This window comes from Colias philodice, chromosome 24, assembly GCF_061535455.1.
Source record: "Colias philodice isolate Cphi_HAF_F1 chromosome 24, ilColPhil1 Martin Lab GWU primary, whole genome shotgun sequence".
Lineage (NCBI taxonomy): Eukaryota > Metazoa > Arthropoda > Insecta > Lepidoptera > Pieridae > Colias > Colias philodice.
In genome coordinates this window covers 6,789,062-6,816,800 of record NC_143109.1, presented here as the reverse complement: position 1 = coordinate 6,816,800, position 27,739 = coordinate 6,789,062, and the positions used below count along the sequence as shown (strand labels likewise).

Sequence of the window (27,739 nt, the reverse complement as noted above, 5' to 3'; positions counted from 1 at the left end):
TCCATACTAATATTATAAATGCGAAAGTAACTCTGTCTGTCTGTCTGTTACTCAATCACGCCTAAACTACTGAACCAATTTGCATGAAATTTGGTGTGGAGATGTTTTGATACCCGAGAAAGGACATAGGCTACCTTTTATTGCGAAATATGTACCACGGGCGAAGCCGGGGCGGACCACTAGTAGTTAATATTTGTGCAAAAAAATGATAAGTAACTACATAATAGTAAGGGCACACCCCGGACACTCCATACAAAATGATCGTTTTGACAGTCACACTGTAGAGACTGCAAATGTGTGTGTTAACGCTTTATGGTTGGCACATTTGTGACTAGCGTAAAAAGAAATTCGCGTTTTTCTAATGAAATACATCCGTAAACAGCACAATATCTAACCATTTTCTACGAAAAACGATAATCACAAATCCAAAATAATAAAATTACTTTAAGTCAATTTGATTAATGTTGTCAATCTTCGTTGCGTATCGTCCTTGCAGAAAAATATGGCCCATTTTATGTCTGATCGCGCGGGGGTGAGGTAATTTTAATTTTGGCGGGAGGCGGAGAGTGTCCGTTCTGTAGCGTTTAGCTACTATTATGTATTCTGTGGTAAGGGATAAAATTTATACCTACGACTCCTTTGAGATAAGGTTGCTACCTGTGCCTGTAATATTTGCTGACAGATATTTAGTTGCATTCTTTATAATTGAGATATGAGAGCAAAAGTGTCACATCATTTTATAACACGTTTACATTATGTATTATACTTTAATATTTATAGTTTTAGTTATTACCAGCTGCGCAACGTCATCCGCGAGCTAGTTGTTTTTTCCTATTAATCCCGTTTCTGTGGGAATATCGGTATAAACAATAGCCTCCTCCGTGTAAGTGACTCCTTATAATATCACCTGTCAGTGAAAGTCCCGTCAGAATCGGTCCAGCCGTTCCCGACATTAGCCGGAACAGACAAAATTGATAAAATTACTATTTCGGTATATGTACATCTACAGTGTATATCCAATTTAGTAAAAATCGATTATTTCAATATTCAAAACAGACACTCAAAATTTTGACTATGGCGGAATTCGTAATCTTTTTTGAAAATTATTTAAGGTTCGGAGTCCAATATGTAATCTAAAGCTTCAATGAAGACCATAGAATACCATGAAAAGATAAACTGAACAAAAATATATTTTATGGGATACTAGCGGTCCGCCCCGGCTTCGCCCGTGGTACAGGTTTACGTTTTCTCTACACAAAAACCATCCTCGTACTTCAAGGAATATAATAAAAAAAGAATTATCGAAATCGGTTCAGCCGTTCTCGAGTTATGCGCTTACCAACACATTTTGCGATTCATTTTTATATATAAGATTTATTTATTATAAAACAATGTATTTTTTTTGCCAATTTAACATACTTTCTAATCCCATACCTTTTTATTTAAAGTGCATAGACTATTTTATAATCCAAAATTTCCCCAACCAATATAGCAATAGGGTTCAAATCAATAAAACAACAGAATACGTCTAGAAAACTCTTTTTTTCATTACAACATACAAGTCACCATATAAATCAATATTACATATTATATTTATGTTATTTTATATACTCTCACGTCTCTCTTACATTTACAATCTGTGGTATAGCGTATAAACAGCATTTTTATTGTTTATTTCAATAGAAATAATCGTATTATAGATAAAGCATCCAACTCCACGGTTAGAAATAAAAAGAAACTCACAGTATTTTTTTACTCCTGCGCAATTAAATACAAAACATAATTTAGTAGAAAGAGACAGATATAGTACTGCAATCTTCTCTTTCTTTCTAACCGAGTCTTTCCAACTATATCTATAATACTTTAGAATACAAACCTTTGTTATTAATTTTTAAATTATATTTAACAAAAGTGTGAAAAATCAATGTGATATATTTATTTGCTCTTAAATACATATTTATATGGCGATGGTCCCATTTGAAACACTAGTTCATAGTTTTTTATATGTTAGTCAGTCATTATGCCAAAACGTATCTAATTTTTTATATAAAATTTTAATTATAGGTAGAGATATTAATTACCACGCTAACAAATTCATTCGGATTTCTTATGTACAATAACACTATTAATATGAAAAAATGCAGTTTTGATTAAACGACTATAAATATACGAATATATCTATAATTCTATTAAAAAATACGACAAAAAAGCACAATATATATTAGTTGAAATATAGCAGTATTTTCAACTGCAAAACAATATGTTATGCTTATACAGACTACATCGTTAATTTTACTTCATTTTAAATTCAAACTCAAACATTTATTTATTCAATTAGACTTCTACTAGAAACACTTTTGAATCGGCATATTTTTTAAATTTTGCCTCCGATTCGGAAAGCAGTATCTATGGAGAAGAACCGGCAAGAAAAAAAGACATGCATATTCATGTAAATCATAATCATTGTTTACAATTAAAAATAAAGAGCCAAAAAGTCACTATTAAAAAGCTACACGAAAAAAAATCAAACGGGACCACCGCCATTTTGCGTTTTCGTGATTTTTAGAATAAATTTTCCATCAAATAATTACTTTACTGAGGAAATATTCGAGGCACATTACTACATTTATTCTATCTTGATATTACATATCATTTTTCTTATACTTCTTTACCATTCTAGTTACTAATATATAAAAAAAAACTGTGAAATACAGATATTTGAAAACAAATGCTATATCGAATTCGATATAAAAAAAGAATATACAAATGTATAAAAGAAAATTTTCTAAGTTAGTGCATTGGGGTAAAAAATGGACTTAAATATTTTTGTAAGTGTTTTCTATATATAAAAGAAATATAAAAAAAAATATAAGGCTTCGCTTACAAAGGGCTATACAGTATGTATCTATAAATCACATTTACGATCACCCTAATGCACCATTTAGCTAAATTGTATTATGTTTTAAACCCGTAAACCTAAGGGGAAACAATTGATTTTTCATACGTAAAAATTACCTAAGTGTATATTATTTTAAATGGATCAATATCACAACAACTAAGGGGATTTTAAACACATATAATTCCAATCTGGAAAAGCGACAAGCGATTTACACATATAAAAAAATCTTGCACATTTACTTATGTTCAAATAAACCGCTAACGTTCAATTAAACCGCGGTTTAAACCCGTTAAAAACGTGTCATTTTAATATTACTTAATATACTTTCTTACGTCACTGTAAACTATTTGATTACTCGAAATACATAGTCACTAACCGTCTTATTACAAAAAATGCGTTAAACCATAGATAAGGACAAGTTTAAACCTCTGTTCAAAAGTTAAACCATAAGTTTTTAATGTGGGTTTAAACCAGGTATAAGTTTTTGTAATAAGACGGTTACTGTTTAAACGAAACAAAATCATATAATGTCATAAATATTAACACCCTGTTGATAATCTAACAATAAAAAAAATTAAGATCCCTCGCAAATACTGTTATATGTTGTATGCAATGTTAAGTTGTTTATTAAATATATTTTTTTTATTTATTGTCTTATATGACCTATAAAAGCTCTAGCATCTTATGTTTACGTATTTTTGGAATAAATTCAAGTCGTGTATATATTTTTTTTTAATAAAACTACACACACAACATCACAACTTAACCAATATTGATGTTATTTTTCACAATTTGGATAAGAAAGGTTAACTGAATTTAGATTAGGTTCTGAGCTTATCCTATATAGAATAATTCATTTTTATTAAAGCTTACAAAAATCTACAAATATTTCACTGGGATTGTACAATAATCTAATTTTCAACCAAAATTGGTGTCATTTAAGATTAAAATTATTTTTCAAACAAATTTTTTGTGTAAAAAAAAACCTGTATTTCGAACATTACATACAACACATAACAGTATTTGCCAATCAATGTTCAACTAACAAAATAACAATATAAAAAACGAACTTAAACCTACAAATACTTAAACCGAGTTTACATAGTACATCTCATAAATGTCGGTGGTGGTCTAATCTGTCTTTTACCAATAGTTAACCAATGAGAAGCGATAACCATATATTTTAATTATTATTCTTTACATTGAAATTGAAAAATACTTTTAAATACTACAGTAGAATGCTGATTATCCGAACACCGATTAACCGAATCGCCAATTATCGGAATCGGTCAAACATTTTTATCATAAAATTTTACCGACCTTCGTCTACTATATAAAAAGAAGTCGGGTTTTCCTTTCTGACGCTATAACTCCAGAATGCACGAACCGATTTCCACGGTTTTGCATTCGTTGGAAAGGTCTCGGGCTCCGTGAGGTTTATAGCAAAGAAAGGGTGTCTCTGGTGGCGAAACGGAGTTCGCCGGGTTTGCTCGTATGTTATAAATTATAATGCATCTATATTATTTTACTTAGAAGAAACTAGGATAGTAATATAAACTAGAAAATATTTTTTTTTGCGGAATTAAAAAAAAACATTATTTTCTAGATTGCAATCATTAAAGTACAATAAAAATATGTTTTAACTTCTTTCTTTAATTTAAATTTTATAAGTTATCGCATCTCATCGGTGTTTAGTTCTAAATCAGTAGACAGATACGCATTTTTTCACAAAATATATATACATAATACATATATTTACGCTTACATTGCACAAGTGTTATTATATAGTTACAGAAATCAGATCTAGGCTTTATAAAAATAATTCTACGTTTTGGTTACATTTATTATTTATGATAATGTGACATGTAAATATGGGTCGAATATACGTAAATATTATACTGAAATTACAGTATTTTTATATATTGAAAACACAAAAAAATATTTAGTGTCTCTTGAAGAAAAAATTCAAACTCATATATTTTTGTGTACAAATAAAGTATAAGTAAGAAAATTTGCAAACAAAATTTCATATTTTTCAACAAACTACTATCTCTATTGAATGAATAGTTCATTTAACGAATGAATAAATTTAATCACCAAATAACTCAATGTACAGAAAAACTGTACTTACAAAAATACTATAGAAAAAAATACACCGGCCGTATCGAGAACCTCTTTTGTGAAGTCGGTTCAAAATGAATAATATGCTACAAATGAATGAATGAATAAACAAAAATGGCGTCGTCAAATCAAGTGTCCCGATATATGATCACACCGCTACAACATTGATTGGTCCTCCATCTAACATATAAAATATACATCTAATATTTATATTTACGCATAAGTCTAACGTTCAACTAAATATACAATAATTATAGAATCTATATATGTACGCTAAACTAATATATCATTTTGTGTATTTTCAGTATTTTGCCGAGACGCTGTTTCGCCGTCTTCATCCCTTTTTTCAGTCTTATATCTGTAAAAGAGAAATCATTAAATAAAATAAAACAAATCAGATCTTTAAAACTACGCAACGGATTTTTTTTAACAGGTAGAGTGGTTCTTGAAGAATTTTTTAAGTTTTCTTCAAAGCAAGCGGAGCCACGTGCGGAATGCTAGTTAAATATAAATATATTAACACCATCTACATTACACATAAAGAAGCATTATAATTTTTATTATTAGAATGTTTTCTTGAGATCAACTTACACAAACTTAAACAATTCTGAATAGAGCAAGGTACATTATTCCGCAAAAAATACAATACAATATATTGAGTGAGGAGGTGTTTTAAAAGTTTTTTACCCCATTAAAGAAAGCAGCTAAAATTTTCAAACATGAACATTCTAGATTAAAATATATAATATATATAAAACTCAAAGGTGACTGATATAGTGATCTATCAACGCACAGCCCAAACCACTGGACGTATCGGGCTGAAATTTGGCATGCAGGTAGATGTTAGGACGTAGGCATCCGCTAAGAAAGAATTTCCCGAAATTCTTGCGGGAACGGGGAAAAACGGGGATGCACGTACAAAGGTCGTGGGTGGAAGCTAGTATAATATAAAACAGTAACTTACTCTTGCTATTAGCCGGATTGTGCACGGGCGGTGGGGGCCGCCGGCTTTTTGTCGCTAACACAGCCCGTTTTGGATTCTGCGGAAAAAAATTTTCAATATTATGAACTAAGCTTATAGTCGTTATTTGGCAGTCATTGGTTTGGTTGTGTGAGTTAGGTTAGTTTCGTAGTGTTTTAAGCTATTGCATAGCTTCTATCGCGGGCCTTGAGCGCGGGGACCGAATCGAGAAATTCCGTAACGAAAAATCCTTACGCTCCCCACTCCGACGGGCGCGGAGGTGTGGCTTGAAGGCATAGCATGCAATAGCTTTACCGCGGCAGTCCCCGAGTGCCACACGTCTTTTTTTTAACTATACAGGGTGTAATCGTTAAGTGTGCACAGGCGATTTTTCCGTAAGTATTACAGATAACAAAAAACTTTAAACTGATATCGAAAGTACTTAACCTAATGAGTAAAATGGCCGTAATAAATTTTTAAAAATAAATCGAGAAATATCAAAAAAATAATCTTTAAACCCTCCCATACATTAAGTATGAAATATGAATATCCCATACATTTAATATGAAAGATTTTAGCTTTCTTTTTCTTTTTTGGTTTTCTGCTTTAATTACTTCGCAAATTTGAAGTGGCATTTTCCACGCTTTTTCCGGACATTTTCACGCATTTTCCGGATATTTTCCGGGGATTTTCCGAGCATTTTCCGGGCATTTTCCAGGCATTTTCCACGCTTTTTCCGGACATTTCCACGCATTTCCCGGATATTTTCCAGACATTTCCCTGGCATTTTCCAGGGATTTTCCACGCATTTCCCAGACATTTTCTGGACATTTCTCACGCATTTTCCGGATATATTCCAGGCATTTTCCAGGGATTTTCCACGGTTTTTCCGGAAATTTCCACGCATTTTCCGAGCATTTCCCAGGATTTTCCGGGTATTTCCCAGGCTTTTCCGGGGCTTTCCCGAGCATTTCCCGGGGATTTTCCGGATGTTTGCCAGACATTTTCCGGGGATTTTCCAGACCGTTTCCGGGGATTTTCCGAACATTCCCCGGGATTTTCCAGACATTTTCCGGGGATTTTCCGGACATTTTCACGCATTTTCCGGATATTTTCCAGGCATTTTCCACGGTTTTTCCGGAAATTTCCACGCATTTTCCGAGCATTTCCGAGGAATTTTCCGCTTATTTTCCGGGAATTTCCCAGGCAATTCCCAGGAATTTTCCGCTTATTTTCCGGGAATTTCCCAGGCTCTTTCCGGGGATTTTTCGAGCATTTCCCTGGCATTTTCGGGGATTTTCCAGACATTTTCCGGGGATTTTCCGAGCATTACCCGGGGATTTTCCAGACATTTACAGGCTATGTCAGGGAAATGTCCGGAAAATGCCTGGAAAATTCCCGGAAAATATCCGGAAAATGCGTGAAAATGTCCGGAAAAACGTGGAAAATGTCACTTCAAATTTGCGAAGTAATTAAAGCAGAAAACCAAAAAAAGAAACAGAAAGCTAAAATCTTTCATATTAAATGTAGGTATATGGGATATTCATATTTCATACTTAATGTATGGGAGGGTTTAAAGATAATTTTTTTGATATTTCTCGATTTATTTTTAAAAATTTATTACCGCCATTTTACTCATTAGGTTAAGTACTTTCGATATCAGTTTAAAGTTTTTTGTTATCTGTAATACTTACGGAAAAATCGCCTGTGCACACTTAACGATTACACCCTGTATAGGTACACCGTACAGGAGCCCCGCGAAGCGGGGCTCCGTTGTCTCGCTCGTCTTCTTGGGGCAAAAGTAAATTCACAGCAACTATCGTTATTCAATGAATACGCTAGTCATATGCACTCGTGTGCAGCGCGGTATACAGCACAGTATCTATATACACACCGCACACAGCACACTGGGTGGCTCTGCGGCGTGCGGCCTGCCCGCGGCGGCCGCGTGCAGTGCGGCGCGCACGCACTCGCGGCGCACGGCCGAGCGAGCGGGCCCGCGGAGCCGCGGCACGAGGCGGCCGAGGCGCGCGCGAGGCGACCACGACTCGTCCCTGCGAATAGAAATATATTTATGAATACGTCACGAACTTCACAGAATAAAAAATACCTCAAATTTTGCTTTTAAAAAACTATCAATTTTGACAGACAGACGTTATGTTTAATTTTAAACATAACTTCTGTCTGCACGATGCAGATGCAGATGGGAGTTAAAATCTTATAATGTATACTCAAAAACTCAAACAAATATATAGGAATTATTATTATTACAAACAAAAAAAAATATAAAAGAAATGATCTAACAATCCCACATGAATACAAAAATAATTGGAGAGTTATTAATCGTGTTGTTCATTCAGGAAAACGCACACGCATCCGCAAGAAACAGATCTTCAGTTAATCCATAACAAAAATTTAAATTCCTATCTAAAATTATTATACAAGTACATCTTTGGGTCACTGCGTCACTCTTATAAGTAAGTAAGTATATACTCACTTTTCACTTTTAGCCTTATTGTCGTTTCTATTTTTAGAGTTCCGCCGTCGCCTCGACGACGTCCATTCGTCGTCTTCATCTGAACTCATCTCTAAAGATGGATACACTGAAAAATAAAACAATATTATCTAACTATAGTTATATTGTTTATTTAAAAAATAAAACAATATTTACTACCTATAGTTACATACATTAATTTTAAATTAATGCAAGCAGAAAAAATCTATTTAACGATAACTCTTGAATTTGCTTTGAAGAAAATATTTACTTTTTCATTATTTCTTTGAATTATAAAGTAAAAGAAAACGCAGTAATAAGCTTAGATTTTACTTTTCAACCGTGTTTGAAATTGATTAACGCGTGATTACATTTTTTCATTGGAGACTTACCCTAAAAAAAGTGTCAATCTGATTTTATAGATAGTGTTTGAAGATATACATATTATATATACAACATAATTACAGCCGTGCAAAGCCGGGGCATGTGGCTAGTTAATACATATATAACTATTTATTAACTTGACGACGCGGTTGGCGCAGTGGTAAAGTAACTGCCTACTGAGCCGACGGTCCCGGGTTCGATCCCCGGTCAGGGCAAATATTTGTGTGATGAACTCAATTATTTGTTCTTGGGTCTGGGTGTTATTGAAGTGAAACTTCTTTATCGGGGTTGGACAAAAATTTAGTGTAACATTCTTGCGTTACGCCGTACGTGTGACATTTTTGCGTTACGCCGTACGCGTGACATTTTTGCGTTATGCCATACTCGTGACATTTTTAAGGTCATAAAGAAGTTTCACTTCTTACGTGTGTACTCTAGTACACGCATACATTTTTTTATCTATATATGTATTTAATAAATATTATTTTTATCGTCGCCTAGTACCCACAACACAAGCCTTAATTGAGCTTACTGTGGGACTAGGTCGATTTATGTAATAATGTCCTATAATATTTATTTATTTATTTATGACTCACCATACTCCTCATCCCTATGGACCTCCTTGATAACATCCTCTTCATCATCGAAGTCTTCATCAGCGCTGTTCGGTGCCGCCTTCCTTGCGCGTTTACTACTGCTTGGTGTACTGTAAATAATAACCATATTAGAAATGAATACAAGGGATAATAAGAAAGGGATGGGATACTAGAATTATTTAATTTGGAATGTGATTAAGTTTTGCGAGGCATGAATAAAATATTCCATAAAATAACCTGAAATACAAATATGCAGGATAAATATCCTCATAATTCGAATTTCGATTTTTATGAAGTTTATAAGCATATTTTAAGTTTTTATTTTTTGATCTTGAAATAAATGTCTTATATTATGTTCTGGTGGGATTAGCGGTAGTTTAGGCGCTACAAGTACATATTATAATGACGCAGCGCGGCAATATCCCCCTAATAGCGCCTATAAGTTAGCATTCTGCAATATTTATAGTATTAGTAGAAAAATAACACCATCTCAGACTTCATTAGGTTTGAAATTGGTTAATTATTAGAAGCACGACATTATTAATTAACATTGTAAACAGAAATGTTTTAAATTTAATGTTTTATTTAATTAAATTCTCACAATATCATTATATTATGTAACAATAAATAAAGATTTGTCAAGTTCTTAATACAAATAACATTCACCTTTCAAGTCTAGACGTGGGCTGTGTCCTCTCTGTTGGTTCAACATTATTTTCTGAAATACTAAACGTCCTCGCTGGGGCCTGGGCTTCGTATCTCTCACTGATGCTTAACATACCGGCTACTGCTGCGTCTTCCCTGTAAATATTATATCTACTACATATATAAAAATAAGTCGGGTTTTTCTTCCTGACGCTATAACTCCAGAACGCACGAATCGATTTCCACGGTTTTGCATTCGTTGGAAAGGTCTCGGGCTCCGTAAGGTTTATAGCAAAGAAAAGGTGTCTCTGGTGGCGAAACGGAGTTCACCGGGTTTGCTAGTTTTTTATATAGTTTAACTCTTTATAGCGAATTTCAAAGGAAATGAAACAATATAAATTTTCTGACAACTTTGACGGCACAATTACACTGAATGATGTGTTTTTTTTGTTAAATTCTACACATTTCTTTGTAATAGATTCAACATAACTTATTTATTTAACTAAAAATTACTACAATAATTTAAAGTATATCCAACTTTATAAATAGACCCGCTATAGAAGAGCAATGCATGTTACCACGAGACGGTCATACACAAAAAATGTCCTTTCGATGAAATTCCGATTAAAATATCTATGCAAAAGAGAATTTTTATATTTAAATCCTCTTCCAGATTATCAAAGCACAGCTTGTAATTAATAAAAACCACTATAATTATAAATCTTTTCTACAACTACCCACATTAAAAAAAAAGACGGGTTGCACTCCGGGAGTTCCGGCAGAAGTGAAAACTTGTTTATTAACGTTGAGCATGTTTGATATTTTGGAATGGTATCCGTCTTACGCTTTTTCGATCAGGTCACGTGTCCTGAATCCTGATGCGAGTTTAAGATTTTATACCCATTACAGAAAAAGTGCACAACGCCGCTAAAGAAGTTTTCACTTCAAAAAAAAACTCACGTCTCAGTGACCGGCTGTTCTTCCTCAGCCAAAACGGACGCCTGTATGAGAGATTCGATGCCGTTCGCCGGCGCCGGCCGCGATCTGTAAGCGCCTGCGCTGTTTGACGCTAAAAAATTATGAAAATATTACTTATTTATTTGTTTTTTTAAAGCGAGGGAAAAATGGTTACTGTATGACTACTGTTATATTAGGTCGTTTTGGTGATTTAAATTATGCATTGACACATTTTTCTGGGTCTATTCACCTAATCATAATAAATATTTAGTTCCACGTAGTAGTATATAGTGTGTGTCATAGCAGTTAAAAAAGAAGTACACCAGCATTAGCCATGTTTATTACACACATATTTGAGTATACTTTATGAATGAATCAAAAAGTTTATTCTCCACACATAATATCTTATTACTCACACATAATATTCGTGCCCTACGAACTTATCTATGGTATATTGTCTATGGCCACTCACCCGCGTGCTGTCTATGGTTGTGTCTATGCTTCGCCGGCCGCCGTCTGGCCGGCGCCGGTTCGTCCACATATAAATCTCCGTCTTCATACTCGTAAGTGTTGGACATTCTTCGTCTGACCGCTCTCTCGGAACGTCGCACGGGCGTCGCTGGCGTTGTCTCTGGTTGTTTCTGCTCTTCTATCACCTGAGGTATATAATATTGTTCAATGAAACTGTATAAAAACATTCAGGATGTTTTTATAATGACTATTGACTAGTACAATTACAAAAAAAAAATGTAAACCCTAATATTGATAGAATTGTACTTGAAATTAACTCAACTTACTTATTATAGTATTGTAATTGAATAATTTTACACATTTATTATGAAAATATTAATAACTAAACAAATATTAAGATATCTAAAGATGTTCGATTAAATTTTATAATAAGTAATAAAGGTATACACGTCAGAATAGCAATGAACTATAGGAATACATGAAAAGTCGGGCAAAAGCCCGCGGGAATATCTGCAGGGCACAGCTAGTGTATATAATAAAATTAAGTAAAACTCACATAATTACTAGTACTGTATTGGTGTGCGATCGCCGCATCGTATGAGGGTAGTTGGTTGTGTGCGTGCGCAGGTGCGTGTGCGTGTGTGTGTGCGTACACGCCGTTCTGCGCCTGCGCACCTGATGTACTGTATGTGGGGTTCTGTAATGTATTTATAAGAATAAATCATTTAAATTCTAGTCGTAGTTCCAGGAATATTCGAGATAAAAACGAGCCTCTCAGTGAATTAAATTGTTCTTTACAAAAGTCTGGAATGGAAAATACTTCAGAATATACGCGCTTTTTTTTCAAACTGCAACATTGTGATTTGATGAAAACTAGCTAGAAACTTTTTTTTTTTCATAAATACAATAATGCTATTTTTTTCAACATGGGCCTGTAGTCTATAATAAATCTGTAGAGAGGCCAATTCTGTACATGAAATATATTTAAAAAAAAACTATGAAGGGGTGATAAGGGATCGCTACTGATGCCAAAAATGCAATCAGTAAAATTTTTGTCTGTCTGTCTGTCTGTCTGTCTGTATATTCGTTATAGAAACAAAAACTACCCGACGGATTTTAACTAAATTTGGCACAATTATTCTTCATACTCCTGGGCAGGTTATAGTAAAAGAATCATGTAAATCGGTGTAGAAACACCAAAGTTATACATGAAATACGTTATAAGTCATCGCGCGTGAATACAGAATCATGCCATAAGGATTATTTTTGTGTATCAGTTGCCGCGTTCGACGCGCTGCGCGGCGGGAGCTATAAAAATTAAAAAGGCGGCGGGTCTGCACCCGTTTCGCGTTGTCACGGCATCACGTGTGAATGGCTGAACCGATTTCGATTATTCTTTTCTATTATATTCCTTGAAGTACGAGGATGGTTCTTATGTAGAGAAAACGTAAATATGTACCACGGGCGAAGCCGGGGCGGACCGCTAGTACTAAATAAACACTTAAATTAATTAATTAATTAATAAAAAATCTCACTTGATGCGTAGTCACGACGTCCGTGAACCTCTGGTACGGTTCATACGCGATCTCCGTCGCCGGTTGTATGCCGTATTGCTGGTACGAGCCCGGTTTAGCCGTTTCTGAGTATTGATAGTCGTGTTGTATGTCTTCTGCTGAGTACATACCTTCAAAAAAAAACAATTAATGCATATGTATCATATTTCTAATTTTTGGAAATTTATAAGTTTTCATCAATAAGGCTGTCTGCAAATTGATGTAATTGTTACTATTTGATTTCTTTAAATATCACTTAATTACTAGCGAAGTAATTTTTACAAATCGATAAATTGCAGGATGCCCTACATCGAATACAAGAAATTAAGAAAATTGATGTAGATGAATGTCTTTTTAAAAACCGTTACATTGCTTTTATCATGGTCTCAGAATCCAAATTGAAGCAAGATATATACAGGGTGTACCAAAAAGTAGTGATGAACGGAAGCTGAGAGGTAGAGGACCTAAAGGGCTATCCGAATCACCCCCATGTATGTGATGCGATTTTTCGTATTTTCGGAGTTATGACGTTTTTTTCAATTTTTCACCTATCGCCGAGTACGATGATATTTTCACTCATGCTGACGTCAATGATTGCGGAAGATGCTTGATTTTTTTTGTGTGCTAAGCTGAAAGATAGGCCAATTCAGTATGGTAACATTTACTATCGTTAGATCTTTGAATGGAATAAAAAAAAGAATTAAATGGCAAGAAAGATAAAATTACCCAGTATGTTCACCACTTCAAGGGCCCGTAAAAAAATAAAATCACATAAAAAAAGTTTTCCGTTTGACTTTTAAAAACTTGCTCTATCTATCAGATAGCTACCCTGAAAATTTCATTTAATTATTCAGAAGGCTTCAATCGAAAAATTTAAATCAAAATGTGGTAAGTGCAAAAATTGAATTAACTTGATGATCATTAAAACCAATAAATAGGTGTTTAATTACCAGAAATTTTTAAAATAACCCCGCTGTTGCTCAATGCATGTGCGACATCACCGTAAAAAGTTGTCTTTTAAATGTCTGAATGCCCTTTTATCATTTTTAATGGTTTCTTCTGCTACTATGAATTTCCGGGTTATTTCGTCCAAATTGTGGCAGTCTCTCGTCTTTGTAGTATCCCCAAGGAAAAAAATCAATAGGGTTTATGTCCGGGGACCGTGCAGGCCAGGCTAAAGGGCAAAGATACCCTGAAAGATGGATTGGTCGTTGCAGCCTGCGCATGCGCCGGTGATGCCTGCCTTAAAGCCTGGCCTCCACGGTCCCTCGACCTAAACCCCATTGATTTGTTTCAATGGGAATACTAAAAAGACCTCGGCTACTTGAGAAAATGCCACAATTTGGACGAAATAACCCGGAAATTCATAGTAGCAGAAGAAACCATTAAAAATGATAAAAGGGCATTCAGACATTTAAAAGACAACTTTTTACGGTGATGTCGCACTTGCATTGAGCAACAGCGGGGTTATTTTAAAAATTTCTGGTAATTAAACACCTATTTATTGGTTTTAATGATCATCAAGTTAATTCAATTTTTGCACTTACCACATTTAGATTTAAATTTTTCGATTGAAGCCTTCTGAATAATTAAGGGCCGATTTTTCAATGCCCAGATAAACAGCTAGATAGACTTTATTCGTCAGTTAACAAAATATTCAATTTTTCAATAGACGAATAGGCCTTATCTATCGAATAACTACGTTATTTGAGGAATAAATCTATTTGCCGCTCCAACGGCCAGATAGCGCGCTATTCGACGGTTAGGCGTTTGAGTTGACAACTGACGCGTCAAATTTGGGATATTTTCGTATGTCATAACATAGAGCGTAGAATTATTAACAATTAAACCTCTTTCTATATAATTATTATCAATTAAAATCATATTGAAATTGATGTTTTTGATAGTACTGATGACCAAGCCATTGAAAATTTGCCGAACGCTGCCTTTAAGTATGTCGTTTCTATCGTAAAATATATAAATTGAAACACAAATTTAACCAAACTCTTTACTCGAATCAAAACAACAATCAACAATCATAGAAGACAAGAGCAATACAAGACAAACTAAAATGCACTCCTGACGTGAGTCATAATGACGGTTGTTGACAAATTGCAAGAGTAGACTCTATCCTGCTCTAACCTGACTAATTTTTGTTTCGCCACTCCGAGAGCAGAGCTACCAATATGGAAATATTTGGTCAGATAGTTATTCATCAAATAAATCACGATTGAAAAATAGGCGAGCCGTTATGAGTTAGATAAATAATTGAATAAATCTATTCGAGGGGTAGTTATTAGACTGTTTATCTCGCGATTGAAAAATCGGCCCTAAATGAAATTTTCAGGGTAGCTATCTGATAGATAGAGCAAGTTTTTAAAAGTCAAACGGAAAACTTTTTTTATGTGATTTTATTTTTTTACGGGCCCTTGAAGTGGTGAACATATTGGGTAATTTTATCTTTCTTGCCATTTAATTCTTTTTTTTATTCCATTCAAAGATCTAACGATAGTAAATGTTACCATACTGAATTGGCCTATCTTTCAGCTTAGCACACAACAAAAATCAAGCATCTTCCGCAATCATTGACGTCAGCATGAGTGAAAATATCATCGTACTCGGCGATAGGTGAAAAATTGAAAAAAACGTCATAACTCCGAAAATACGAAAAATCGCATAACATACATGGGGGTGATTCGGATAGCCCTTTAGGTCCTCTACCTCTCAGCTTCCGTTCATCACTACTTTTTGGTACACCCTGTATGTAAGAGAATTACTAACTTCTTATCAATATTCATTTAACACCTTGTCCCTTATCACAACTTAAACATTAATTTATATCTATACTAATATTATAAAGAGGAAAAGTTTGTAATTATGTATGTATGTATTGTTTTCACGCCTAAACCTCTTAACCGATTTTGATGAAATTTGGCACAGACAATCTTTAGACCCTGAGAAAGAACATAGGCTACCTTTTATTGCGAAATATGTACCACGGGCGAAGCCGGGGCGGACCGCTAGTAATAAAATAATAATCAAAATCCTCACCAGGTCCATAACTAATTTCCTGTCCTTCCAGCCTCACATTAGCTTGCAAATTCTCATTTGTATACAAAACTTCTTCATGATAGTCCCCTATATCTTTCTTAGATATTGTCCATTGCTGTATTGGTTTTAACGTTCGATCCGATCTTATTAGATGTGATTTGAGTATAGAATGTTCCGGAAGGCTGTATGGTGGTGGTTCTTCGCGGGACGAGGACGGGGAATTACTGTGAATTTCATAAAATTATATATGTATTTGAATGGAATTAAATATTTAGGATAGTATGTAAGAAACAAAGGTAGATTTCTTATGCAATTTAATGATAAATTGATTTTTATAAGGTAGTAATAAATACAACAATTAAAATCAAATACACTTGAAAATAAGATTTACCACAATAATAATAACATTTTTTTTTTATTAAAGATAGCCAGGCATTTGACTGCATCCTACCTCATGGTAAGTAGTGATGCAGTCTATGAATGAGCATGCCTGCCTAGAAAGAGCCTATTCACTTTTACCCTGAATGAGTCAAGCTATCTGATTATTTTGCTCTAACTAAAAATATGATCTAATTTTAGCTTATAAATGTTTGCAACAAATATAAAAGACACCACTTACTTCATTTTAACCTTTAAACTTTTCTTATCCGGCCTTTCAACATAACCGTTGCCTTCTGGGTATGCAACCTCGTAGTTCTGATAAGTATACTTTTCTGGCACTTCCTTTTCATCAATTATATATTTAGCTTCCGGCAAACTCGTCACATATTTAACCTCAGTATTCACATACTTAACTGTGTCACTATTCGCAAACTTTATATTACTGTTAACAAACTTGACATCATTATTGACATACTTGACATTATTGTTGACATACTTGACATCGTTAGTAACAAATTTGACATCGCTGTTCACAAACTTGACGTCGTTACTAACAAATTTGACATCGCTGTTAACAAACTTGGCATCATTACTGACATATTTGACATCATTGACATATTTCAAGTCGGCAGCATATCTTTCTGTGTATGGTACTTCTTTGTTATCTATATAATATTTATCTGCATATATTTTTTCTTCAATAAATTCACCATTTTGTGAATTTGGTGTCATGTGCATTATAGGTTTAGGTAGTGTGAGTTTGAGTGATTTCTTTTGTGTTGATGACTGTTTTTTAGTATTTGACTTTGTAGGCGAATGGTTTTTCACTTTGCTATCCTGAAATTAAATAAAATTATTAATATTTATATTCATTTGCTAAGGCACAGGCATAAACAATTTCTTCATACGATTTTTTAGTACAAAACACGATTATTTCGTTAAAAATACAATCTATGACACAATCATGGAACTATAGTCATACTGGAACCCAAACTCCAAAGAATAAATAAAAAACTGATAGAATGACCGCAAGTAACCCCTGTTTACCCCATAGGGTAGCCAGCGTGATTGTAAATTTTTCCCCTATTGACGTGCATTAAAAAATCGACTGTCAGTAATAATAGTCTATATGACATAAATCATTAATAAAATCCGCTAAAAAAATGAAATTTAAACGAGATTCATGCAGGTTTGCTTTTCCATTGAAATAACAAAGGTTTACAACTTTTAAAATGGACTGCTTATCGAACACGCTCATAATTTTTTTCCCATATTTTGAATTATGTTATGAAAATCGTTGCGCGGCAGCCCCAATTCTAGGTGTCAAATAATGTTTACTGCAAAATGGCGGATGTTTATGTTCATTTCGTGAGTTTGTTCTTGTATTTTGGAATTATTCTGAGCCAAAATTAATAGAAATGGTTGTAAATATATTGTGCGCGGTTGCAAAAGTGAATGGCATCCAGGATGTGATATTATATTTCATTCGTAAGTACAAAAAACCATGCATAAACTACGCTTCATGTAAAATTGTAGTTTAGTAATATTTCTACTTTAATTGTTGTTAAATCTGGAATAATAGATCGAAGTTGTGATTATAATGTTAATTTTGATTAGGTTTTTTCCATTTAACATCGTTATTTGCTTATTATTAAATGTTTCATGATTGTAATAAATATTAGACTAGGGTGTCCATACTTTATAAAATTGTGTACATATATTTCGGTATGGTATTTTATATGAGGAGAAGTCTTTCTCCACTTGAGTTAGTTCAATTGGCGTGAAAGTTAATGGTATAAAAACGTTGTTTACTACTTTTATATAATGATATATGTATTGTAAAATCAAAAACTCAAAGTACATACATATATGGTACCTACTGAAATAGAAGCACAAGACAACAGCACAAATTTTGTGTTATCTGTATCTAAATGACATTTTTTTTTTTTATATTTTGCAAATAATCTTCTTTTCTCTTTACAGGTTTCCGTCCAATCTAGCGGAACGTAATACATGGCTAAATATAGTAGAATTAAAAATATCCTGTTTTGAAAAAGTGAAGATATGCAACATTCATTTTAAACCCGCACTTGGCCAGTGTGGTGGATGTGGCTGTAACCTCATAGGAGGCCATGTCCCAGCAGTGGGAACGTAATATATACGTTACGGGAAATAAAATGTATGGGAGGGTTTAAAGTTACATTTTTAGATATTTCTTGTTATATTTAAAAAAAGTTATTATTGTTATTTTACTCATTAGGTAAAGTATCATATCAGTATCATATCGATATCAGTTTAAAGTTTTTTGATACCTGCAATAGTTACGGAATAATCACCTGTGCACACTTAACGATTACACCCTGAATATATTATATTTTGTTTTTTATTGTATGATAGGGAAGCGCTAGACCACGATCTCATATTTCAAGTACTCTTAAAACTATTTAAATACTTAAGGGTATGGAATGATAAAAATATTTTCAGTGAACCGATTTCGTTACTTTTTATTGTTATTATCTTATAATTTGCAAATTTGTAAAGGCAGTTGGCATTGTAATGATAAATAAATATTATAAAAACACATTGATATTTTACTTCATTAATTCCTCAAATGACTGGACGTAACGCCAAATTATACAGCAAAATGTTGTCATAATTTATAGCGGTCCTGTGTTCTGAAGATGCAAGACGGAAGACGCAAACATGAAAAAACGCTGAAAGGAACATTACAATTTTCCAATGTTAAATACTTGAACATCTATTTTTTATCTATTTGCAAAAATTCTACAGTAACTATATTAGAATAATAAATGCAATTACGTAATTTATTTCCGCCGTAAATCATCAACCATCAATCAATCAATAAATATAAAACTCTCCCGTTACTTAGTGACTGACAGACAACGCACAGCCTAAAATCACTGGACCTAAAGACATGAAATTTGGCACACTCTGTATATCTAGAGTATCCTAAAGGTGCACTTAGAAAGGCTATTCCGAAATCCCCACGGGATAAATGGGATTTTATGTTTTATGACTTCAACGAGGACGAAGTCGCGGGCAAAATCTAGTATTATAGTAAAATTTTAATACGAATAAAATTGATGTATCCGTTATTTTTTTCCTTAATATCCTGAATTTTTTACATTTATACTCACCCCACGGAAATATAGACATACTATATATATTATGACTCACCGTAACTAGAAAGAGACGGAGGGGAAACGATAAGATTCAAGGTCAAATTTTTTGACTTTACTTTTTCTTAGGGAGTGTGGGTTCCATACGTAGTATATATAGTTCCATGGACACAATACATACACTATTTATCACTTAAATCATTAATTTCCAATTAAAATTATATCATTAAATGTATAACATTGTATAACATATAAATCAAACTTCATCATACACTCCACAAGTATATTAACAAGTAAATAAGTCAATTAACATAACAATTATCTCACTTTATCCTTATTAGTGCCGCTTCGCTTCTCCAAAATGCGCAGTTCCTTGCAAAGCTCGCGCACTAGTTGCCCAGAGTTGAGACATTTCGGCACATTGTCACGTTTTGATGTGTCCGTCTGTATAAAAATATAATTATTATATTAGGAAACTATTGGTAATTGATTATGACGTCTTAACAATGTGATTATTAGTAGGGGAGCCCAGGATGCTAAATGTGGATTTACTCGAGCGTCACGGGAACCTATTAGAATTGGTAGATTAGACCATAGCGAGAAAAAAAGATCCTATAATGTTTTCACTTTTAGCGGTGGGGAAGGGTTTTTTGATTTTTTTTTAAAATTTAAAAAAGAAAAAAATTGGCTTGGAAATACTCAAGCGCGTTAGATATTGATATTTTGCATGCTCCAGGACGTCACTGAAAAAAAGTATACGTTAATCTGACGATTTAAGTGGCGATTTAATCGCTATGAAGAAAGGGTAAAAAATTAAAGTAATATTATTCGAGCGCGTCAGATTAATATATGGGGGGGTTAATTACAATATAAGAAGTCCCCATTTCGCTAATCTGACGATTCGAGCTCAACCTTAGGGAATTATGGATTATTCAAATTTTCCAGCGGGGCGGCCCCTGAGCGCACCCACCAACCATAACTGCTCATATTGACTAGAGGTACTAATGAATAGCTAAGGTACCGTCCCTTATAGTAATCTGACGCGCTCGAGTAAATCCCAAAATCCCCTCTTGGCCTCCCCTACTATATGATTTAGCTTTACTGACCTGCCTTTACTGTAACACATGATATTTATGTATGATATTGATATTGAATTCTATAAATTTTACATTTTACTCGGTATTTCAATATTTTATTTATACTTAATATTATAAAGCTGAAGAGTTTGTTTGAACGCGCTTATCTCGGGAACTACTGGTTCGATTTGAAAAATTCTTTCGGTGTTAGATAGCCCAATTATCGAGGAAGGCTATATAATACATATTATCTCGCTAAGTCTAATAATTGATATGGCGCTTCACTGTAGTACATAGTAATTAATGCGGAAAATATTAATTTAAAGAAAAATCTGGTGAATGATAAAAACTCCCTTTGTGAATATGAAAAATTCAGCATAATAAGCAGTCTATTTTATGTTATTTTTCTATCAATTGCGTGTATGTAACTTTTTTTTAATACTAGCGGTCCGCCCCGACTTCGCCCGAGGTATATGTTTATGTTTTCTCTCCATAAGAACCATCCTCGTACTTCAAGGAATATTATAAAGAAATAATTATCGAAATCGGTCCACCCGTTCATACTTGTAGTGTGTGGTGCAAGGAAATAGTGATTCATTTTTATATAGAGACTAGCGGTCCGCCCCGGCTTCGCCCGTGCTACCTACATGTTCAAACTATCCTATCTCTCAAGTTGGATCGAACTGCACATGGTGAGCGAATTTTATTATAATCGGTTAAGTGGTTTAGGAGTCCATTGAGGACAAACATTGTGACACGAGATTTATATATAATAAGATTATTATGTATGATTTTTATATACTTACACTTTTCAACGCGTGCCACTCTTTGAGCGCATTCGCCAATATTTTAATACCACGCAGTAGTAAAGGCGGTAAGTCCTGTTGTACTGGAGGTAAACAGGTTTCACTTAGCGTAAAATCTTCATCCTAGGACAAAAAATATTTTTAACTAAGTCAGACATCAAATGTGATTTTAAAATAATTTTTAGTTCAAAATAATACAAGATCTTCAAATATGTGGAAGAAAAATTCGAATTAAACAATTTTGTAATTTGTAGTTTAAATTTTGTTTATTCAAACTAAAAATTTTCTGTATTTTCCAAAGAGGTGGAAAATATTAAATCATGGATTTTAACAATTCAAAAGCCAGATAGAAGTTTTTTTTAGTATATAAGGAAGCGCTTGACCACAATCTCGCCTGATGGAAAGCTGAATTGTGTCTAAGATGGTATGCGCTTTCCTAGTTCACTCTACACTTGAAATGTTCTCTTTTCTCAAAATAAATAAATTTTTGAGTTTCAGCATAAAAATACTTGTTATAAAAACTACAAGTACACTACTTGATATTTTTATATTCAAATAAATGTTATGATTGATTGCAATAATATGTAAAAATGTATTGGTATGCAATAAATTATTTGAATTTGAATTTTTTACCTGTGTCTCTTCATTATGCCGTCTAAGCATAGCTAATAGATGCGCTCCCGCATACCAGTGCATTGCTTCAAACAATGGATATCTAAACATCATCGGTGTTTCTACACGACTCTCTATTTCATATATTCTGTAATAAAACATTATTTACGTTTTCTCTACATAAGAACCATTCGTATCGTTCTTCGTACTTCAAGGAATATACTTAATAAAAAAAGAATTATCAAAATCGGTCCACCCGTTCACGCGTGATGCCGTGACCAAGGAAAACGGGTTTCATTTTTATATATAGATTTAATTAAATGATTGTTTCACATGACATACACAATAAGAGACAAAACAATGTTACTTTTTAAAGTTCAGAATTATTTTACATAATATTTAACTTATATGGATTTTGTTATCTAGAGAAATTTGATATCATTTGGCAAGGAGACTTGGTTATATGGCGAAAGATTAGGTAGGTCTCACAATCATCCAACATAACAATCGGCAAAGAACGCGGGTTCGAATCCCGCCTCGTGATTTTTATTCTATTAAAATTTAATAGAAAACCGAGTTTCAAAACATTATCCATTTCTATATCGAAAAATAAACACCTAAGTAGTTAAAAATGCATTATTTCTTGGAAACAACTAAAAATCTATCACAAACATAGAAAATTATACTCACTGCAACTGCATTTCAATAGCATAAGAATGTAACAAATTGCCACCAAACACGAGCGAATCCGCGGGCGTGTACACTGCGTGTATCCAGCCCGAGGGGATGAATAGACTTTCTCCGGGACATACTTCCGCTGTGCCGTACCATTCCACCTAGAAATATAGCATTTATTATTTATTTATTTAAACATTTTTAAGTAAATCATTTTTTTTTAATTATTCAATCAGATTTCTGTTTAGTGCCAAATTGAGACCTGCCTGAGAGAATTGAGGCTATGTGTTATTGGTCAATTATATTATAATATTATTACTCATGTTTAGGGACTAAACACTTTATACTAAATTTTGCTTTTGTTAGTAAGACCTATAATTTATTTTTATAACGATACACATTTCATAACGTGAAATGAACTTACCATATCACCAAAGAATCTTTCAGTTTGATTATTAGCAGCGCTCCATTGTTGGTACAATGCCAAGTTTGTTGATGTCGGCGGTATTAAATAGAATATCTGAAAAATACATTATGTGTAAGAATAAAACTAACATGATATATATTTTGTTATATAGTCTATGTCTTTAAATAACTAGCTTCCCCGGCAAATGTTTTTCTGCCTTTCTGATATATTATGATAACATTTAGTATGAAAAATAGATGTTGGCATGTCAGACCAACCCAAAGTGTTAAACAATTGGCCTAGCCATTTCGGAGGAGTAATGAACACAGTGACATGAAAACTTGATATATTCGATTTTAATTATATTATAATATATTCAATATTTCGAATTTTTCATAACTTTGAAATATTTTACTGCAATAATGTCTAAGGCCTCCCCCACATTGGGCGTAGGCCGAGCGTACGCGTTTCCTGAGCGTGCTGCCGGCGTCGGCGCGGTGCGGACGTCGCGTCAGCGCGCCGTCTGTGGGGCGCGGGCTACGCGTTGTCCAGCGCCGCGCGGGCGCCGCGCAGACGCCGCGCTTACGTCGCGTTCCATGGGCATTCGGCCGCCCGTGCCTAACAGCAGTGTTTCCTCGTCAGAATCCATTCTAGTGACTGACCCTAGCGGGCGACGACGAGGGCAATGAGTGCGAGGGGCACGGCGCGGGCGGCCGAGTGCTTTAGACGCGACGTCGCGTCGGCGCGGCGCTTGCGCAGCGCTTGCATAGCGTTCGATGGCGCGACGCCCGCGCCCCACAGACGGCGCGCTGACGCGACGTCCGCGCCGCGCCGACGCCGGCAGCACGCTCAGGAAACGCGTACGCTCGGCCTACGCCCAATGTGGGGGAGGCCTTAATTAAATTGTCTGTGCCCTAGTATTAGAACAACTTTTGAGAAACATTTAATATTAGCACATTTCAAACTTCCACTACTTTAACATCCATACTAATATTATTAATGTGAAAGTAACTCTTGTCTGTCTGTTACTCAATCACGCCTTAAATACTGAACCAATTTCCATGAAATTTGGTATAGAGATATTTTGATACCCGAGAAAGGACATAGGATAGGTTTTATCCCGGAAATCCCACGGGAACGGGAACTATACGTTTTTCTCTCTTTTCTTTCGTTTGCGCGGGCGATGCCGCGGGTGGAAAGCTAGTTGAAAATAATTTAGTACACACCTTCCGTCCGTGCAGTACATGATACCACACAGTAGTGCCACCAAAGTCCACGTGGAAGTCTGTGTACGATCCCCCCGCGGACATCAGACAGTATCTTTGCACCGCTGGCCGAGCTCTCGTCTCTAGGGACGAGCCACCGGCCCATACACGTTCCGCCCAGTCGAGACGGCGCGCGAGCCCGGGCGGTTCTACTAGTGCTGCCATGCTAGAAGTTAATTAATAGGTTAAATATTATATAATACAAAACGAATATAAAATCTTCTAGATAATCTATTGCATATTAACTTGAGATCAAGAGATAGTTGTTGGAAGTTTTTATTATTAATTTTAAGTTGACATATTCTTAAAGATTAAAATTGAATTAATAATCTATAGAATTCTGATATCATAGAAGGTATTTTATTAACATGCTTTCTACATATGCCACAAAGTCCATAAATAAATAATGCCTTAAAAAAGTATAAAAAAAGACGCGTGGCACTCAGGTACTGCCGCGGTAAAGCTATTGCATGCTATGCCTTCAAACCACACCTCCCTGCCTGTCGGAGTGGGGAGCGTGAGGTTTTTTTCGTTACGGAATTTTTGGATTCGGTCCCCGCGCTCAAGACCCGCGATAGAAGCTATGCAATAGCTTAAAAACTACTCTGTGATCAAAGTGTAGACTACATAAACGTCAACTTGCAATTAATATTAAAAAGCAACTTACGGTGTATCACTAAACTCCAAACTCAGAACATTTAAAACTTTTTCATCTCTATGCTCTGGTGGTGTCTCGAAGTATTCCACAAAATCACCCAATGGCATTCTAAGTGTTGTCTGTTTCCTTACATCTATAACTTCAACCTGAAAAGTATGAAATAATTATTGCCCATATTCATTCTAGACAATAAAAAATTATTAACAGTAATAAATGTGATATATACTAAGATAATGTTAAAATAACTACAATAAATAGCCATAGAAATCTAATATTTTGCAAACATATACTTAAGTATCTGTCTGAGTATTCAAAAATAAATTATAAATACTCAGAATCTTACTTTGATATCAGTGTCCCTACAATATCTAATGATTTTATGACATAATAGGTTCCAGTTCATTTAATTAAAATGTATACATACCTCCAATTGTGCTCCACAGAATCTCAAAACTGATCTAACATTGAAATTTGCAGAATTTGGTATTTTCATGTCCAATCCATCTGTGCTGTGGAAAATGATTGGCCGGGTAAATCCTGAAAATAAATTTAACAATTATTCACATTCATTTTATAATCAAAAGTGAAACTTTTTTTACTAACAACGAGGGGAATTCATACAATATTTTTTTAATAATTAGACATTCTGAGACACTGCAATAAAGATTTCATCAAAGTACACAGTAGTGCAATGTTTATGCATAATAATAAAAAATGTTTAATAAGTGAAGTCCCATGTCCCCTAGTGGGGTAAGGGGCAGATGCATTATACATTCTGTTTCACTGATCGATTTTCTTTAGGGACAAGTAGGTGATCAGCCTTCTGTGTCGTGCCAAACCGAGACATTTTTTTTTATATATCTTCGTGACCGAGAATCGAACCCAGGACCCCTTGGTGCTACGCTCACGCGTTAACCACTGTATTAGTCAGTTCAATAAAGAAACGAATCTTCAATGGCGGCCAAAGCTGACTTTGACAGATGGTAGGATCATCAAAAAAGAAAATAAAAATAACGTAAATTGATAATTATTTTATTAATTATTTCAAATTGTTTGTTGACATTCTTTTTTGTTATTGTATTTGTGTATTTATATGAATTATCATATTTATGTATACAGAATGTAATAAAATCCCCATAATACTTGTAATAAGCCCATAAAACTGAACAACTTTTCCCAAAGAACATATTTTGTCAAATTCCAATAAAACATTATTCACTTTCGCAAATGCATAATTGTCATTGTAAATTTATGATAAAAACTATTATAGGGAAAATCAAATACATTTTAGTGATTTTATTTTTCCATTTTTTTTTTGCATACCGTACGGCCGTGTGTGAGCGAGAGGGACTGATAAGCGCCGCCATTGAAGATTCGTTTCTTTAAAGAACTAATTAATACCAATGAGGCTGAGGCATGCATACATGATAATAGGTAATTAATAAATATAAATTATATATAGTTATAGGAGACTAATATTCTAAAACCAACCATTATCCTGTACAAATTCCTCTGTAAACTGATCCGCCCTCATCCTCTGTAAGGCAGCCTGTGTGGGTCGCATCGGCCGAGCGGCCAATGCTCTCACCCACGCTGGAGTACCAGCTTGAGAGGGCCTCGTCTCTGCACCGATTTCGTAGCGATCCGCGCGATGGTTGTTTGTAGGAATTTTTACTGCAAATACATCTTGGTATTGATAGATGTGTTGGCAGAAGTAGAGGTTGTATATTGAAAAATGTACTTTAGCTATGTATGCTATCTATAATATTTCACAAAAAGTTCAACAAATAAAACGGCTTAATAATTATTAATATTCGATTTATACAACTTTCAATTTTTTTATCAAACATATAAAATTAACAGTTATGAAACTGGATATTGTTAAACAATATTGCATAATAATAAACAAACATTCAAAACATTGACATGTGGAGTTTACTTACACACTGAAGGTCCGTAGGTTTGTGCACATTTTGGACAGTGGTATTTATCTATATCGTCTGAATGATATATTTTTACATTGACACAACTGAAAAAAAGGTAGAAACACTGTGAATTTCAATAACGTGGAAAATTTGTTTCTGTAAAAGGGGGGTTCATAAATCATAGAAAAGTTTACTGTTTTCTATGGGAATCGATGCGAAATAGATGAAAACCTACAAATAATTATTAATAGTGTGTACACAAAGGGAACTGCAAGACGCACTTTTAGGTCCCATGGTGACCATAACAGTAAACAAATAATATAACGCAATCCCCAAGACCATTACTACCACAAATTAGCACAAATTCATAAATATAGATTAAAATTCACAAAACACACTTTGAAATCACTTCAACTATAGAAAAATTAAATAAAACATTAATTCACAACATGATGGCCGAACCGCAGAACGATGTCAAATTGATTTATTTTTTCTTCACACACAATGTTCTTTCTTGGATAAAATTTATATATATTTGGATTTACCTTCCATGGAACCACTCACGGCAGCAGTCACATTCTATCATAAATTGCCCAATATTATATGGTTGACCACACAAACAATAAGTTTCCTTCGATGACGCCATTTTGCTGGCGAATAGAC

General features: G+C 34.2%; 1 protein-coding gene and 1 long non-coding RNA gene across 2 annotated transcripts; one reads left to right on the top strand and one right to left on the bottom strand.

Moving 5' to 3' along the window:
- Nucleotides 1-1,523: 1,523 nt before the first annotated feature.
- LOC149477779 (uncharacterized) lies at nucleotides 1,524-27,739 on the bottom strand. The gene is made up of 23 exons (XM_089710342.1): nucleotides 27,622-27,739; nucleotides 27,095-27,180; nucleotides 26,643-26,825; nucleotides 25,576-25,688; nucleotides 25,161-25,297; nucleotides 24,455-24,659; nucleotides 23,247-23,342; nucleotides 22,838-22,983; nucleotides 22,169-22,295; nucleotides 21,536-21,658; nucleotides 19,981-20,097; nucleotides 16,752-17,350; nucleotides 16,133-16,356; nucleotides 13,064-13,212; nucleotides 12,085-12,225; nucleotides 11,530-11,713; nucleotides 11,061-11,169; nucleotides 10,122-10,256; nucleotides 9,456-9,565; nucleotides 8,479-8,584; nucleotides 7,876-8,035; nucleotides 5,985-6,060; nucleotides 1,524-5,378 (listed from the first exon to the last, which is right to left on the bottom strand). Exons 1-23 carry the CDS (start codon nucleotides 27,720-27,722, stop codon nucleotides 5,299-5,301), a joined length of 3,507 nt encoding a protein of 1,168 aa, XP_089566468.1. The 5' UTR covers nucleotides 27,723-27,739; the 3' UTR covers nucleotides 1,524-5,298.
- LOC149477780 (uncharacterized) lies at nucleotides 17,485-19,094 on the top strand. The gene is made up of 2 exons (XR_016317532.1): nucleotides 17,485-18,001; nucleotides 18,497-19,094. It is a non-coding gene; the product is annotated as an uncharacterized LOC149477780 (long non-coding RNA).

Bases quoted from the DNA above. Each gene is read 5' to 3' on its own strand.
- LOC149477779 (XM_089710342.1), bottom strand. From the start codon at position 27,722: ATGGCGTCATCGAAGGAAACTTATTGTTTGTGTGGTCAACCATATAAT. The intron at 11,714-12,084 runs GTGAGTTTTACT...TATATACCTCAG, and splicing joins AATACAGTACTAGTAATTAT to GTGATAGAAGAGCAGAAACA. The intron at 9,566-10,121 runs GTGAATGTTATT...TATTATTTACAG, and splicing joins CCCACGTCTAGACTTGAAAG to TACACCAAGCAGTAGTAAAC.